The sequence below is a fragment of the Octodon degus genome, unplaced genomic scaffold (assembly GCF_000260255.1).
Source record: "Octodon degus isolate 3935 unplaced genomic scaffold, OctDeg1.0 scaffold00215, whole genome shotgun sequence".
NCBI lineage: Eukaryota > Metazoa > Chordata > Mammalia > Rodentia > Octodontidae > Octodon > Octodon degus.
Genome location: NW_004524791.1, coordinates 1,861,089 through 1,878,612, shown reverse-complemented (window position 1 = coordinate 1,878,612; position 17,524 = coordinate 1,861,089). Strand labels below are relative to the sequence as shown.

At 57.4% G+C, this 17,524-nt stretch overlaps 1 protein-coding gene across 2 annotated transcripts in view; it reads left to right on the top strand.

Annotated features, from left to right (window-relative positions):
• Positions 1-14: 14 nt before the first annotated feature.
• Zcchc14 (zinc finger CCHC-type containing 14) overlaps positions 15-17,524 on the top strand; it is a 36,052-nt gene continuing 18,542 nt past the window's right edge. Inside the window, exons 1-2 of one of the 2 annotated variants that reach the window (XM_023705246.1) lie at positions 15-612; positions 16,272-16,392. In XM_023705246.1, the coding sequence (XP_023561014.1) occupies positions 52-612; positions 16,272-16,392 (682 nt within the window). In that variant the 5' untranslated portion in view covers positions 15-51. The remainder of the gene's footprint in view (positions 613-16,271; positions 16,393-17,524) is intronic. The other variant, XM_004644977.2, reaches the window with a different exon arrangement.

The window sequence follows — 17,524 nt, the reverse complement described above, 5'->3', positions numbered from 1 at the left end:
CGCCCCCGCGCGGCCTCCGGCCCCGGGTCGCGGCGCGGCGCGGGCGGCAGCATGGTGGAGAAGCGCTGCCCGCTGCAGAGGGACGGCGTGTACCGCTGGTTTTCGGAGCTGCCATCGCCGCAGCGCGTGGAGTTCCTGTGCGGCCTTCTGGACCTGTGCATCCCGCTGGAGCTGCGCTTCCTCGGCTCGTGCTTGGAGGATCTAGCGCGCAAGGACTACCACTCGCTGCGCGACTCGGAGATCAAGGCCAACAACCCTGCCGACCTGGGCAGCCTCACTAACCTGACGGACGAGGTGGTGCGCAGCAAGCTGTTGGTGTCGCTGGCGCTTCTAGGCTCAGAACAGCGCGAGGCTGCGGGCGTGCTCTACCGCACGCTCACGCACATCGATTCCATCATCCACAACTACGGGCTGCAGCTCAACGAGGGCCGCACGGGCGATGAGTTCCTGCTGCTCTTTACCATGGCCTCCAACCACCCGGCCTTCAGCTTCCACCAGAAGCAGGTGCTGCGCCAGGAGCTCACGCAGATCCAGAGCAGCCTGAGCGGCGGCGCCGGCGGAGGCCCCGGAGGCAAAGGCGCGCCCGGATCCACCTGCCCGGCTTGCCACAAGGTGGGTGCACCTGTGCGGGCCGGCCGCGGGTAGAGTGGGGGAGGGCGCCCGGGGCTGCACCCCTCGTTCCGGTCTCCATTCTGTGTCTGTACCCCAAGCTCCTACCTCAAGCGCCTGCCTGGAACCCCCAAATCTGCTCACCAGGCTAACGCCGCACCTCTTGTTCGCTCCCGTAACCAAGTCTGCTCTCGCAGCCCTGCGTATACTCCACAAGCCTCCACTGCACGCCTGACTGACCTATAACACCGAAATCTGTGCTCCAAGCGCGCTGCAACCCATGTCTGTAAATCAGATCCACACCCAGAACCTCAAGTCTGCATCACATTTCCAGACCACCACTGCTAAGTCCAGGTCCCAAGATCCGGCCCCAAAGCTTCCAGCCCCTGCGGCATCGGGAACCAGGCCCGTCAGTCTCCCAACCCCCTACCTCGAATTTCCTCCTTTGCCCACACCCCAAGACTAGGCACTAGCTCTTTCCCCAGCCCCAGCCGTGAGCCAGGAGGGGGAGGGGCTTCTGCGGTCAGAGGTCCGGGCTCCTTTTGTGTCCTGTTTCTTTCTAGAAAGACGATAAAGCCTTTGTCCCCATAATCAGACTCTTGGGTGACAGATAACAGTTAAACATTGTGTCGCCTATGGTTTCAGCGAATCTGGTGTTTATTACCCGGAAAGGGAGTTGGGCCGACCCAGGAACTGGCAGGGTACAAACAGGCAACTGCTGGAGAGCCTCGGCCCGAGGCCGTCGCTGCCCGCGCAGGTGTCGCCGGTGGCCGGGAGCGCGCGTGTGCATGCTCGGAGTACGATGTGTGCGTCCGTGTGTATACGGGAGCGCGGTGTGCACACTGAATGTGTGTCCGATTATCTTAGGAGATGCCCCACGCCTGGCCCAGCAACAGTTTGCTGGCCACCCAGCTCTCTGGGGAGCCAGCCCTGGCCCCACCCGGCCTAGTGGAAGCAGAGCAGTGCCAACAGGGCTTGAGGTCTGTGATTAACCCTGGCGTCCCCAGCTGCACAGTTGAGTGGCAGGGGCATCACGTTAGTTCCCCCAAGGTGCAGACTTTGTCCAGAACGGTTGAGAGCTGTCTGGCCAAAGCCCACATAGTATAACAGCCTCCTGGAGCTGGCTAGCAATATTTTGTAAGAAGAAGAGCTTCTCTGATCGGGTGGTGTGTGCTAGAGCACACTGGGGATTTCTTTGGAACGTGGGAGGGGTGGGCGTCAGGCAGGAGCCTCTTGGCTGAGCTGTTGAGCTCTGGGAAGTTGAAACTCTGACCCGGCTTCACCTCTGTGGAGTGGCTGAGGAAACTGCTTAGCTAGTGGTTGAGTTTTAAAATTTTTTTCAGCTCTCTTTGAAGCCCGGGTTGTGGGTTTTTCCTTCATAACGCCTTTCTCTAAGAAGTGGTTGTGGCGTGTAGGTTGGTTTTTCTAGTGCCTTATCTCTTTGGTGACGTTTTCCTCTGTGGCCTTAACTTTCTCTGTAAGTTCAGTTCCCTTCTGAGATTCCCTGTTGTGTGTTGTTCCTGCTCTAAGCAGAAGACACAGGGTGCAGGAAATGCCCTGTTGTCAGGAAGCAGTGTTGGCTCCCTATGCCAGGGTAGTGTCACCTGCCCAGGATCTCAGTCTTGGTGCTCGGCTCACTGCAGTGGGTCCTGCCTCAGAGCTGCACCCTGGTCATGCCCCGGCTGTGCACTGTGTCACTGTAAGGGGAAGCTCACAGGGTGTACGGGTTCCTCACTTTAAGCAGAAGGTCGTGGTTATTATTTTGGTAGGGAGTGAAGGAAATCTAGAACAAAAGTATCTGTTACAAGAGAGGCTGTCTCTCAGAAATCCCTTGATAAGGTGAAGGTGCTAATCTGTCTCCTCCGAAGTGTGACCCTGCCGGGCCTCCTGCTGTGCTGCGTGGTATCTCCCTGCTGCAGCTGGAGGAACTTCTCCGAAGATGCAGAGCAGGCCGGGGCTTCTGGGCACTCCTTCCTCCCAGCTGCTCTGGCTCTTGCAGTTCATTCTTACAGAGCTGTTTTGGACACGTGGACTGCTGTGTGTGGCAGAGTGGATTCGTGTTTCCTGTGCTGGTTTTTGAGCTGTTCAGGGTCTTTGGAGAGTAGGAGAGGCTGCCTTAACCCTTTGTGACAAGGGTGCTGGTGACGCTCACCCAGGGCCATCAGGGTTCCATCCCTCTACCAGCCGCGTCAGTCCATCAGTCAGTCAGTCAGTCAGTCAGTCAGTCAGTCAGTCAGTCAGTCATGGGGCTTCCTGCTGTTGATAACCCTGGGCACCGGGAGCCCAAGCTCAGACCTCTGCAGTATCTGCTGCCTCAGCTTCGTGGCCGCCGTCAGGGTGACCCTGAAAGACTGTCCCTCGGACTACTCGGCGTCTGGTCTTGAGCTCTCTGGCCTTTCAGACTATTTATTTTAGAGACAAAGATGGGGATTGCGCTTTAGATTCTTTGTCCTGTTCAAAGTTTTAATTCTGTTTTCTGAAAGATTGCTTACTTGCAATCATTCTTCCAAACACTGTTTTTATGTAAACATCTTAATTGTTTCAGGCACCTCCAAAGTTTGAGCGAAGTTAGTGTTCCATAGCCGTGTTCTTTTAGAAGGAAGATACTCCTGATCCAAGGCTGGTGTTAGATGAAGTAGTCTCGAAGTGTCAGTTCCCAGCAGCTGCTGCCAGTGAAGTAGAAAGCCCTGGTTTCAGGAACCGTAGAGTAAGACCTGTTGTGTCTGTGGCCTGCACTGTGGTCTGAGGTGGAACGCAGGCACCACACAGCTCAGATCAGCTTTTAAAATGCACCACACAGAGGTGTTGGTGGCACCAGGGTCATGCATGTCCCCTCTGCTCATTTGTACATCCCTTGCCTCACCCCCGGCCCCTGTGACAGTGCTGCCTACTCTCCGCCCCAACCCCAGATCCTGCTTTCTGTGTCTGGCTTCTCTGCCGGTTGTCTCATAGAAGTAGACCCTTGCTGTCTCTGCGCTGCTGTGGCCAGAGGCTCCTGTGTGTTGTGGGTACTTCTGTGGCACAGCTGAGTAGCTGGAGGGACACTTCGAGACTACTTTGTCTAACACCAGCCTCGGATCAGGAGTATCTTCCTTCTAAAAGAAGAACACAACTGAGGCACGTCATCCCAGAGGGCATTTCAGTGGCTTAAAGTGCTGACTCTGGGTGTTCTGGTTCACTCCCTTCCGACAGCCCCCCAGCCAGCCTGCGGCTGTACCGAAGGAGTGTTCTCCCGGCCTGTCCTGCTCGGGCATATCAGGCCTGGGCAGGTGTCTGAGCAGCCTGGTGTGGCACACAGTGGAGCTACTTCCTGGGCTTGATTTTCTTTATTTGTTTATTTTCTGTAGTCCCGGGACTTGAACTAGAACCTCGTGCCCCCTTGGCAAGCTCTTGCGCTGAGCTGCATCCGCAGCCCTTTTGATTTTCAGCCAGCAGGCTCAGGTTCTGTGTCACTCCTGCCATGGCCTCCTGAGACATATCCACACCGAGTGTGTCTCGAGGGGGTGCTGACCTGGGGCGCCCGCAGTGCCGCTGTGGAAGTGCGGCAGGCAGTGGTCTGCCCAAGGCGTGAGTCCCTGCGCTGCGGTGCTGGCCCTGGCCCTGGCCCTGTGGCCTCCAGTGTGTGCCTGGGCTGAGCGGGTAGCCAGGGACTCACACAGACGCACCTGCATGTGCTCACTTGTGCTCTGTCTCTGTCTCTCTGTTTCTGTCTCTTAGACACACACACACACACACACACACACACTGCACTGGGCATATCGCTACAGTTCAGAGGTGAAGCTTGGGTGCCCTGTGGCTGTCACGTGAGGCAGATATTGCCTGGCTCTGCCTGGTTTCCCCTTGAGCCCCGCCCATGCCAGCTGACAGCCACCTGACGAGCACCCTCTGGATAGACTGCCTGCCTGCTGTGGTGGTGGGGGGGGCACAGTGTCCCTGCTCCTTTGGTAACACCACAGGAGGGAATGCTGATGCATATTGGAGGGGGGCAGCTTTAGGAGTCAGGATGCTAGCCCTGCTTCTCTCGTGAAGTCCCCAGCATGCGCTGGAGGTCCTCCATGCAGCTGTGACAGCCAGCAGAAGCCTCATGAAGGCAGGGTCTGTGTGGTGCTTTAGTCACTGTCACGTGCCCTCACATCTAGTGGAGGCCGCTGATGCCCTCGTGAGTGGGCTCTGGAGACCACATTGGAGTGTGGTGGGGCATGGTGGGCACACGTGTGCACACCTGCACAGCTGAGCTGAGCGCCCTCAGGCACAGGCCGTGGGGGGTGGGCTCTGTCCTGCCCATGTGCTTCCCTTTGTGTGTGGGGTGTTCTTAGGGTCACAGTCTGGCAGTTCTCTGCCCCATGGGGGTGCGGTGGGGGCCTGCCTGTCTGTGCTGCTGCCGCGAGGGGTGTGTGCGTGCAGCCAGCGCCTGTGCCTCCTTAGAGCCTGTGGGGACACTGGAAGAAAGCTAATCCTGTGTTAGTGCCCCTGGTGGGGTCAGATCTCCGGAGGAGACCCATCTGGGCAGGCTCTGTCTGGCATGGGGAAGGCACTGTGGGGATGCTGAGCCTGCCGCCGCTGCCTGCGGCAGGGCCAGAGCTGGGCCTGCAGCCCGTCTCCTCTCTGGTGCTAACACGTGCCAGTTGTGGTAAACCTGGACGCACTGCAAGTGTCACCTGGCCAAAGTGGGGTGATCAGGAGCTGATAGAACGCGAGTTCCTGATGGTTTCTTGCTGTGCTAGCTAGAAGGCTCAAAGTTATTTAAAGGGAAGGAAGGAAGGGTAAAGGAAAGGCGGCATCTGCCCTCGGCAGTCTCCTGGCAGCCACGGGGTGCTGAGCGGGCACAGGTCAAGGGTAAGGAGCAGGAGCTGGGCGAGATGTGGCTGGCTGGGTCTCAGGCAGGTTCTCTGCAGGCTCCCAGAAACTCGGTCCGGAAACGCCCTCCTCTAGCCCTGGAGGCCCAGCCTAGACTTCTGGGTTTGGGTCTGTGCTTGCACAGAGCCCGGAGGTCAGGGGTCTGAAGCCTGCTATTTCCTGCCTCCCTCCTCCGCCCCCTTGCCGATCTTTGACTGCCACTGTTTTTCTGCTTGGCCCAGAAACATGTTCATGGTTCTCTCATTGGGGTTTTAAACAAAACAGAGCCTTTGCCGTGCAGTGTCTGCCTGAGCCTGCTCCTTCTCCATTTTCTTGTTTTAAATTATTTTTGGTGCTGGCACTGGAGCCCACGGGAGCTCTACCACTGAGCTACACTGAGTTTTATTGTCGGCAGGATCTCGGCTTCTCTGGTGCCATGGGGACATCATCCCCCATCCATTCGCAGGGCGGTTGCTGTGTCTTGCCTATGTTTATAGTCAGCTCTTTTAGTCACCTTACACAGTTGCTGAATGCAGACAGGGGCTTTGCACACCCCTGGCCTGCTGTGATCCGGCGTGCAATTCCCGACCTCAGCGCCTGATCCTGTGGGTCTCCCCACACTTCCCTGGTCTTCTGTGATCTCCCTTTGGCCTTTGAGCTCTGAGTAAAATATTCTTTATTGAAGAGAATTAGTAACTTTTTCAGGCAAGAAAACCTTGAAGTGCGTAAGTGTAATCAGAGGCAAGCAGTTGAAAAGCTGCAGGAGGGCCTGGATAGGAAGTGCACCTGCCCTGCAGCCAGCCAGCCGGGCAGAGAGGACGCATCGGAGCAGTCAGGAGCATCCTGTGATTTTTCACTTATAAAACAAGGCCCTACCCTCTCAGCGCGGTCCATGTCCTCATGCGTGTGACAGTTCTCTGCAGAACTTACTTACTTTTTCTTTCTTTTTTTTTTTTTTTCCGGAACCGGGAATTGAACTCATGCCCTTGCGCTTGCCAGGCAAATGCTTATTCTACTGAGCCATCTCCTTGGCCCCTCTGCAGAACTTTCCAGAGCTCGCGTACTTACCGATGGGCAGTGGGGCCACCTGTGTGCGTGGCCGTCCACGGTCCAGGCCTGAGCAGTGTGTTGGGGTGCAGTGGTGTCCCACACTGTGCTTCGCTGTCCTGTCCTGGGCATGTGGTGGCGGGTCATGTCAGTGGCTGCCTTCTTCCCATTTTATACTGTGGACCGTGTGCTGCCATGTGCGTGTTGCCTGCATGGTACAAGTGGCAGGGGTGACCTTTCCTGTTTGGCCGAGTCCTGCAGATGTCTGTGGTATAGAAATCAAGGTGGACTTGGGGCGAGGGGCCAGTGCCCCTGTGCGCAGTGCCCCGCTGTCGCTGTGCCGGCGGTAGGCTGCCTGTGCGCTCTCCTACTGCCTCAGGCTCTCGGAGCATTCCAGAGGCTGCTGGTGAGCACTTATGTCCCTGCTCAGCTGTTCTTTCCTTCACACTTCAGAAGCTTCTTATGCTTTAAGGAAGTTTTCGGGCCGGGGAGATGACTCAGTAGAATAGATACTTGCCTGGCAAGTACGAGGGCCTGAGTTCAATCCCTGGTTCCATCAAAAAAAAAAAAAAAAAAAAAAAAGTTTTCTTTAGCTGGAGGTTTGAGTACTTGCTCTCCAATTTTTAAAATCTTTTTTTTTTTTGGTATTTTTTTAGGGAAGGGTCTACAGGGTGTTCAGGGTCTCACTACTAGATCGGACTTGTACTGATGTGCCTGTTTACAGCCTCCCAAACCACACCCAGCCAGCTTGCCTGGGGGCGGGGTCGAACCCCTGGCCTGCGCCTGCTTAAATTTGGTGGCCCTTAAGACAAGGAGGGGTTGGGGGAAGGAGGGAATAAAAAATCTTATCTTTCAATTTGCCAATCTAGTTTTTTTGTTTTGTTTGTAAAGCACACCTCAGCGTGCCTTTGGCCTGGCTTTGGGGCCTGGCCTAAGTAGAGACTCACCCTGCGCTGTGTGCGTTCCCGTCACCGTTGTCATCTCACAGCACATGTGTGTTCTGTGCACGTTCTGCGTGCACAGTGCTGCACATGCCCAGGACATTCCCCTGCAGCCTCTTCCGGTCTGGAGCCCGTGCAGTTTCTTTTTTTACATTAAGCAGATCATCTGGAATAGATCTGTGTTAGGTACAAAGGGGCTTGATGGTTTCCAGATGACAGTCCTTTGTCCCCGCGCCGTCTGTTGAATGCTCCGTCATCTCTCCAGGTCCGAGGTCCCGCCTGCCACCATGAGTGCCCGTGAGCTTGGGCTTGCTTCCAGGCATCCACCTGTCTGGTGAGCCCCGCTGGCCGTGCATTGCCCTGCGGGTCAGTCCTGTGTGTCCCCTCTAGGTTTGTTCTTAACAGAGTGTGGCACGCAGCTGGCTTCTGGGGTGCAGGGCCTGCTCTGGCCCGGCTGCCTGAGGCTGAGTGCTCTGGCTCTGCTGGCCTTCCTCGGCTTCTCGGGCATTTGCTTTCGTGTGCTTTGAACAATAGTACTCCTCAGACTTCTCTTTTTCTTCATTTTTCTTGCTTTATAAGTCCTAATATTTTCAGCTGTGGCTTTGCCCCTCTTGGCCAGGAGCCCGGAGTTTGTGCCCAGCCAGGCCTCCAGCTCTGGTGGGGTTCTGATGTGCATGAGGGCTTCCACTGGGACCTGCTGTCACGCATGCTACACACACGCACATCATGCTGCGCCGTGCCCAGACGCCGTCCTCTCCCAACACGACCAGCCCCACCAGTGCTCCTGGACCGTGTCCCCGCCCTCCCTGCCAAGAGGACACCATGGTCACTGGGGGACTGTGTTTCTCTGGAGACAGATTTAGATTTGGGGTGACTGTCCAGGGAGTCCGGGCCTAGGTGGCAAAAGTTTCGTGGGACGAACCTGAGCCTGACAGCCCCTGCCCTCGGGTCACTGGGGAGCGGGGGTCCCCCGTGGGCTAGGCCGTTGCCGTACAACTGCCCTGTAGTGTGTGGAGCTGCATCCTTGGCTCCCCTCCTTGGTTTTCATTTTTCAAGAAGTTTTTTAGGCCAGGGATATAGCTCAGTGGCATAAGCACCTGCCTGGCAAGCACAAGGTCCCAAGTTCAGTCCCCAGTACTGTGAAGAAGAAGAGGGAGAACAAGAAGTAGTTTTCATTTTGAGGCACAGTTCTGCTAAGTCCAAATTTCCCGGGCTGGGCTCCACCTGTGATCCTCCTACATCACCCCCTTGGGGTGCGGGAATACAGGTGTGTTGTATTTTGAATGCAGTAGTTGCCCAGAAAGCTTGGTACTTAAGTCTTCCTAGACACCTGGCATGCTGTCTGTCCTCTCAGACAGCGCCTAGGGGCTGTGTGTGGGCTGCACCGTGGCCTCTCACGCTCAGTGTGGCAGCCTGGCTCTGCATGCTCCTGGGCCTTGCTGGCTGCTGGCCTCCGTGGCCTCTTGCCCTGAGCCTTTGCGCAGCTGCCCCGTGCTGTGTCTGCTCACACTTGTTAGGTTTGTGGCCCCCAGCCTGCACCTTGGGTGCTGTCTTGCTACAAGATGGGGACCTGCAGGGCAGAGACTGGCCCTGAGTCAAGAGGGTCAGCCCGCAGGCGGAGCGCCGGCGGCTCCTGGTCCTGTGCAGCTCACTGGTTTTCATTCTCTCTTTGAAGCAGTCTTGATACCAGTCCAGGTCGGCCTCGCTCACAGTGACCCTCCCGTCTCAGCCTTCCGAGTGCTGGGGTGCTGGGGTGCCACCACGCTGGGCCGTTAGCTTTTCACTGCTACAAAGACTCACCTGACTGTGAGCCTCGTGGGCCTGGTAGACAGGCGCTGTGTGACAGGCCTTGCGGTTGGGCTGCCCTTCCTGGCTGTCGTGAGCAGTCAGGAGAAGAGGTCTAGGGCCGGCCTGGTGCCCAGCTTCAGCTGCAGGGCTTAGGTTCCAGTGTCTTTTCCTTAGCCTGTTTGACCCTTCCCCAGGCTCCCTAGCGCCCGCACTCAGCTGTGCATGCATAATCACGTGCCGTTCACCCTCGTGGCCCCCACAGACCACGGCCTGCAGTGGGACCCAGGCGTGTGGTACAGTGCTCCTCTGCGTGGAGTTGAGCGGGGTGTCTTAGCGGCTGCTCCTGGGGCAGACAGGTGAGGAGGCCATGAGCCCGGAGACAGCGTCACCGCATGGGAGGAGACAGCGTCACCGCATGGGAGAGACCTGAGTTCTGAGCATTGTTCCCTGCGGGTGTCTGGCACTGTGTCCCGCGGTGCCCTGCGAGAGCCCCGGGTTCCTAGAGCTTCGCCACCTCAGGTGGCTGCCTGGGGCGGCCTGCTGCACCCGCCCTGCAGGGTGAGGCGCCCTTTGCAGGGATTGTGAGTACTCCTCGTTTTTGTTTTTGCTTTTGCTTTTGCTTTCTCTTATTTTTTAATGGGCAGAGTTCTAGGGTAAGGAATAATAAAAGGAATGTTTTTACGTGGAAAATGTTTTTTTGGTTAATGTTGGCTTTCACTTGGCCTAAGTCAGCAAATAGCTTTCGCTATTAAACTATCTATTTTCTTGTTCGGGTTTTTAGAGACACATAATGACTGTTTTAGTAAAATGCTTACAAATCAGTTTTCTTTTTAATTTTATGTTCTCTCTCTCTTTTTTTTTAAACATCAACTTAAACGTCTCTAACAGATGCTGCCCCTTCCCGTCTAGGGCTGGGCCATTTGGAGAGCACACAGAAGTGGGTGGCTGCGTGGTGGGCAGGGCTGAGGGCGGCGCTGCAGGACCGCCCGCCAGGTCCATCTGGGCAGTGTTCCCTGTCCTCGGTGCCACAGTGGCCATGGCCTTAGGGCTCAGCTCCCCTGAACCCCAAGAGTAGGGACCTGTAGGTCCTGTAGGAGCTCAGTCTCCGCTTCCCTGACTGCTTGGAGAGCCTGCTGTGCACGGATGTGGAATCACAGGGGGGAAGTGGCTGCACTCTCCAGAGCCTGCCTAGTGTGCACGGCAGGCTTCTTTTATTTATTTTCTGTTAATCTTCGTTTACTTGTGCGTTTGGTACAGGGTCTCGCTGTGCAGCTGGGGCTCGCAGCGGCCCTCTTATGGCAGCCTCCCCGGTGCTGGGATTACAGGCGTGCGCCACCACACCTTTTCCATGGCCAGGGGGCCAGCACAGTGCGCGGTACTGGGGGTTGACCCTGGCTCCTTGTGCTTGCCAGGCAGGCACTTAGACAGCCAATCTGTCTCTTTCAAGCCCTGAAAGTTCCCTTTAGGGGCCAGGGAGATAACTCCGTAAAATAAGGGCCTGCGTGGCAAGTGCAGAGTCCTGAGTTCAATTCCTGGTACCACAAAAAAAAAAAAAAAAAAAACAACTTCACTTTAGACTTTTGTTGTTGTTGTTGTTTTGGACAGGGTCTTGCTATGCAGTTCAGGTTGGTCTTGAGCTCACTTTGTAGCCCAGGCTGGTCTTGACCTCAAAACAGTCCTCCTGCCTCTGCCTCCCAAGTGCTGGGATGATAGGCCCAGCTTTGTTTTCCAGTTCTATCCAGAATGACTATTCTTTTTTTTTTTTTTTTTGCGGAACCGATTGAACTCAGGCCCTTGCGCTTGCCAGGAAGTGCTTATTCCACTGAGCCATCTCCCCGGCCCTCAGAATGACTATTCTTTATAGGAAAACTGTAAAACAAAAATACACAGTAAAAGTTACCTGGAAAGCCAGGCGTGCTGGGGTACGCCTGTCAGCCCAGCACTCAGGAATCTGAGACAGGAGGATCGTTCTGAGTTCCAGACCAGCCTGAGCTACAAAGTGAGCTCAAGGCCAGCCTGGACTGCACTGTACGACCCTGTCTCAATCCCCTCTCAAAAAAAAAAAGTTACTTGGGAATAGGGGCTGGGGATTCTGTTGCTCCTTGCAGTGCCTATTTGTGTACATGCAGGCACCACTCCTCCAGGGTCTGTGTCTGTTCTCACCCCTCAGTGGAGGGTATTGGGCTGGGGAGGCAGGCGCCTGCCTAGCTGTGTCCGAGGCCGGGCCCCGAGGATGGAGAGGGAGGCGTGCCTCCTGCCTGGCCCTGGGCTGCGCTGAGGCTGTCTCTAGTTCCCCAGGCGGGCTTAGAGCAGCCGCCCTGTAGCTCCAGTTGGCACCTCACTGGACAGTCAGACGGGGCTGTGATGCAGAAGAGGGGCTTGTGTGGCTGTACTTCAGATCCCTGAGTTGTTGTTCGCCAAGCGGCCCCCTCGTGTTAGAGCAGCCTGGTGCTGTCATGTGGCTCCTTTGTGTCTCCCTTCTGTGGAGCTCTGCTCTACCATGGAGCTATATCGCCAGCGCTGCTTATTTTGGTGAATTTTGAGTCAGGGTCTGAGTTACCCAGACTGGCCCTCCTGCCCCAGGCTCCTAATGGCCGTGGATGCAGGTATGTGCCTTTCGGCTACCATCATGAGGTGCAGTCTATTTTAAGGGGGGCGAGCCACCCCAGCACAAGGCCACAGGAGCTGTGGGGACAGATGCAGCCCTACCTCTGGGTCCTCCCAGAGCTGCCCTCCTTGGCATGGGAGTTAAGTTGGTGGTGGTAGCAGATAACGGCTTTCTGGGTAGTTTTTCCAGTTCTGCAGGTACTAAACACAGTTTAAACTCTTGAAAGCCCTGCATGGTAGGGGCTATCTCTTCCATCCTGGTGGAGGTGGAGGTGGGCTACCCAGGCCCCTTTGCCCCCTTGGTCTAATCCCAGGGGCCCTGCACCTCCTGTGAGAGGATGCTTGCTTCTGTTTCCAATGACCCTGAGGCTGTGCAGAAAGCCTCCTAAGGGAAGCTGGCCTCCTCACATGGAGATACCAATCTCTGTGGACTGTGGGTGCTACAAAGGTGACACACAGCAAAGCTGGCCACACCCAGCGATGAGGAAGGGGACAGTGCCGAGTGTGGCTGTGTGTGTCCCGCCCACGTGCTGCTCAGCACAGCCATCAGGCTGCACCTGGCTTCTTTTTTTTCCCCTCAGTGTCGGGATCCACCTCAGGACCCATGTCAGGCATGTGCTTAAGCCACTGAGCTGTATTCCTGGCTTTTGTCTTTTTGAGACAGGGTCTCGCTGTGCAGCTCAGACTGGCCTTGAGCTCCCAGCAGCGCTCCTGCCTTGGCCTCTTGAGTGCTGTGATTATGGGTGTGCTCCTCACCCTTTCAGGGTGTGCCTGGGCAGTCTGCTGGCAGCGGCACTGGCTCCGGCTCCTTCCTTCCTTTTCATACCTGCCCTGGATGCCATGTGTGTGGCGTTTGGGGCTCGTTTCCAGCATTTTGCAGTAGTGGACAGAGCTGTGCTGGCCTACCTTGCCCGTAGCAACTGGAAGGAGTTTAGAGTATCTGAGGATTGAGTCTGCCCTTTGGCTGTCACAGGCCACTGTCTGTCTGAACCTGTCCCCGAGCCATCTGGAGAGCCAGAATCTGCGGTGGCCGCTTTGTCCTTGTGTTCCTTACTTTCCATGCAGATGGCCCAGGTGTGCTGCAGCAGAGCCAGGCTTCACTTGTGCAGGTGCCAGCTGTTGCTTCCCTGGGCCCTGTTCAGGCCTCTTCATCGCTGACTGCTGCGCCTGCTGCCCACCACCCTCTGCCAGGCTCGGTGCAGAGCTGGGCCCTGCCCTGTGCAGGACGCTCTGCCTGCCTGGCCTGGGCTACCGTGGCCTGCCTGTGGGATCCAGCAGGCTCCTCACCCTGCCAGGACAAGCGTCCTCCTGACAGGGCCACAGTTGGATGAGGGACAGGTGTGCTCCTGCCCACCTGGAGAATATTGGGAAATAGGAGCATGTATAAAGGGGGTTGAAAGACTGGGGCCGCAAAACTGAGATCAGGGCTTGAACCTGGTGGAGCTGCCAGCACCGAGCTGTGGGGAGGCAGGGTGTAGGCAGCAGGGTGCGCAGGTGTTCCCTGTGCCTGGACAGTGGCCACTTTTGGAGAAGACACGATGGGGAGCGGGTGAGGCTGATGGCCGTGCCTAGGTGGTGGCTGGTGGGACACAAGGCCAGCCCTGTCTCTGGGCAGTGCTTGCTGTTAGTTTACCCTGAATGTCACCAAATTTTGGTGACACGCTTATGTATTTTACAGACTCATTGGTGCCCACTGCATGGCAGGTCGGGTTCTAACGGCAGGGAGCCCATCGTGAGCAGGTCCCAGCCCTGCTGAGGTGCTGATAGCTTTGCCACTGGGAGGGCAGCGAGAGGGCAGCGCAGGCCTCGGAACAGGCGCCGCCGCCTGCTGCGGGGCAGCTCAAGGGAAAGGGGCGCTGGCAGCCGCGGAGCACCCGCTCACGCGCTGGGAACGCAAGCCCAGCGCGCAGAGCTTGTGGGCCACCATGTGGAGCCCGTCAGGGCTGTCTGCCGGGCGGTCCAGCTGCTGCCAGAGCCCTGCGGCCCAGCCTGGCCCGGCTCGTGAGTCAGGGAGCATCTGAGTCGAGCTGCCGAGGTCACGTGGGCAAATTAACCCAGCCAAAAATAACCCCAAAAACAGCATTTCTGGGAAACGAAAGTGAAGGCAGCTTTCAATGTAAACAAAGACGAAATGGAAGATAAAGGGTGGGCTGGAAAAAGTGAGCAGTTGGAAAGCTGAGAAGAAAATGCTTTGGGAAACTGCGGAGGGAAAAACACTGGGCTCGCAGCGCTGACGGTCGGAGCACTTCCTTCCCTGTGCTGTTGGCAGCGGCGGTGCGTGTGCATGCCTGTGATGTGCGCCACAGCCCTCCGCGCTTCCTGTTGATCCACGGGAAGCGCTTCCTGCCATCCTCCCTGGGAATGGGCAGTGTGACCCCTTAATGCCTGGGCAGCCTTGGGCCACCCTGCCACAGTGAGCCCCTCACACAGATCACAGCCAGCCAGGCCTGGTGGTGCATGCATGTAATCCCGGCAGTCCAGAGGCTGAGGCAGGAGGGTCGCCATGAGTTCAAGGCCAGCCTGGTCTCCATAGTGAGACCTTGTTTCAAAAATCAAACAAACGGGCCGGGGAGATGGCTCAGTGGAATAAGTGCTTCCCTGGCAAGCGCAAGGGCCTGAGTTCAATCCCTAGTTCTGCCAAAAACCAAAAAAAAAAAAAAAAAAACAAAAATCAATCAAACAAACCAACCAACCAACCAGGGCATCCCCCGAGCTCCTGACCAAGCCTGGAGACGACACTCCTAGAGCAGGACAGAGATTTCCGCTGGACGGAGGTGCAGGAAGGCCTGCAGGCCTGGAGCGCCCAGAATCACGTGTGAAATTGGGGATGAAGCCTGTGCGTTACTGTTCATGTCACGCGTGTGCCTGTGCTAACGTCTTGCTGGGTGGAAGAGAAATGTGTTGTGGGACATGCTGCCCACGCGGGCCCAGCCGCCCGGGGCCACAGGCTACACCTCGCTGGCCAGGGCTGCAAGTGTTTTAACACGGCTGATGTGCACAACAAAACTTCCTGTGTGTGCGTAGTTGTGACAGCAAAGCACCACGCCTCAGACTCGAATTGCACAGTGAAATGAGAACACTCTCCTGGCTCCACAGGTGTGCGCGCACATGCACACACTGGCAGTTGCATGATTACTGGCAGGCCAGCAGGTGCACACACACGGGGCGTCCGCGCACGTGGCTGGAGGGGGGTGTGGCGGGCACAGGCACGGGCAGCGTCACGCCCGCCCCTGCACAGCGGTCCTGTCCCTGGCGCTGCTGCGCTCGGGCAGTCGCGCTGACAGCCGCGATCTCCTGGGGCTTCAGTGCCAGCTTCTGGGCGGCCTGTAGCCCAGGCGGACACCATCGAAGGGCGATCACCGACTGATGAAATCACAGATAGAAGCAGCTGAAGGGTTTGCCATGCCTGAGTGTCTTGCTGGTCTTCCCCAGAGGATGGTCCTCCTGGCAGTGTGGCGTGGGCAGGTTCGTCTTCTCGAGGTTCCCACCGTGCTGGGCAATGCGGGCTGTGGCTGCTCAAGGCCGCTATCTGCTTGGTGTGGCCCAGTGAGACTTCCTGCTCAGGGCTCTGGCAGGTGGGGTGTCAGATACCAGCGGGCCCTAGTCCTGAGCATGCCTTGTCTGCCTCCCTTGCTGCGTGTACTGATCCCGAGCCAGCCCTGTGCCTGGCCCGCTTGGCACCCAGCAGGTAGAGGTCAGGACAGCTGCACCCTGCTGGGCCCCAAGCAGCTCCAAGGAAGAGTGGGGAGCTGCTGCGTGCCGGCTCTGGAGGACTTGCTTGAGGCTGTGAGTGGGGAGAGGCGGTGTGAGGTCCCGCTCCTCGGTCTGCCTTGCCCGAGGAGGGGAGGGCAGGCACCATGAGGTGCTGCCGTGGGCGTCTCTTGGGAGCTCGCCCACCCTCGGCGAGCGCCCTGGAGGTGGAGCTCTGCCGGGCTGTTCAGATGTGTCCTGTCCTTTATGCTGTTCTCATGGTGATGCTTAGAGCACCGAGGTTAGTTTACAATCTACACGAGGACACCATTAAGTCCTGCTTTGTAATTGGTTTTATGGAAATTAATTGATTTGAAGAAATACAAAATAAAGCCTGTTTCAGATAAAGGCACAGAATTGATGCCGTGGCTACACATCTGCCCGGTGCATGAACTCCTGACGAGGCAGGTGAGGCATTGGGTTCAAGCGCCCGGGCTGCCCTTCCTCTGGGAGGCAGGGCAGGTCCCCGCCTTCCCCAGGCAGCGCTTCTGCCTGCCCTCGCAGTCCAGTGAGGCATCTGTGGAGGTGGAAGTGCGAGTACCCGTTTGCCCTGGTGGAGTCCACTCATCCGTGTGACCCGCATTCCACCCCACAACGTGGCACGAACGAAAATGGCGCTTGCTTTTCGAGGAGGAGCTAACACTGTCCTGCCCACCTGACAGAGAGTGAGCTGGGTGTGTTTTGTCTCCCCAGATGGCCCCCCGGGCTGAGCCCCCTGTGAGCAGCGTGGGGAACAACAGCCTGGAGAAGGCGCTGCCCGCATCTGCGCATCCCGTGGAGGAGCCCAGGAAGCCGCTGGGGAAGCTCAGCAAAGGTGGGTCTGGGCCTGGCCTGGGAGCCGCAGGCAGCCTCCTTCCTCTCTCGCACGAGTGTGCAGTGGCAGGAAGAACCACAAATGATGGCGTTATTAAGGGTAGCAGAGTGTTAAGTGCCCTGTCCTCTGCATACCAAAATAAGTGTGTTCTGGGGCCGGATGTCCCTTGAGTGGCACCAGCCCTGCGCCCCGAGGGCAGGGCAGGGCCGTGCGGGGCTCTGTCTACACTGCCCTGGTGCCAAGAGTGCTGCAAGCTGTGGTGGGCTGTGCACTTGAGCGCCTGTGTGACCGGGGGTGGCAGGTGGGGGCCTCTCTGCAGCCTCTCTCCTTGTAGCTCTCTTCTTCAGCTGGCTGACAGTCTGGCTAAATTATTTGAAAACTGGGAGAGAGAAAAGGCTTCTAGAGATACTGGCAGCGGTCAGAGGGGAGACAGGAGGAGGCGCCCTGCTTGGGTCCCTCTGCCAGCCAAGCTGGTCTGGCTCGCTTTGGGCTCTGGCCCTGGTGTCACTGGTAGGGTGGCCTCCCTTGCTGCAGAGGCCAGATCTGCCTGTCTGTGCTTGTCCTCTGCTAGCCTGTGTCCTTGTGCCAAGCGCCATGTCTCGCTGGTGTGTTAAGTGCTGTGTCTCTCAAGTGAAGTCCTGCCCGGTATGGCCATCAGAAACACTGGCCTCTGATTGGGCCGTGGCTCAGAGACCATCCAGCTTCTCCACGCCTCGCCAGGCTTGTGTCATAGGGTCAGTTGGGGGCGTGAGAGTCCAGGGTCCCCACAGCCCGGTGAGGTGCTGACCACGCCCGTCTGCAGAGTCCCGGAGGTCACAGCAGCCCACACGCTCCTTCTTCCTGGGGATGGTGACCCCACTCAGAGGTTTCTTCTGCCTGGTCCCGCCCAGCACAGAGAGGTGGCCCTGGTGGGAGAAGCTGTGCTCCCCAGAGAGCTGTTCTCCCTTCTGCACAGTGTCCCAGGAGAACGCCACGGCACCTGTGCCCTGCATCGAAGAGGCATGCAGGCTCATGCCCCTTTCTGGGTTTTGTGGTAGAATTTCAAAATGCTTGGGCGCTGCCCACTGTGGCTGGTCTGATGCTTGCCATGGTAGGGTTATCTTCTGTGAATGTCCTGTGTTACCCACTGTGA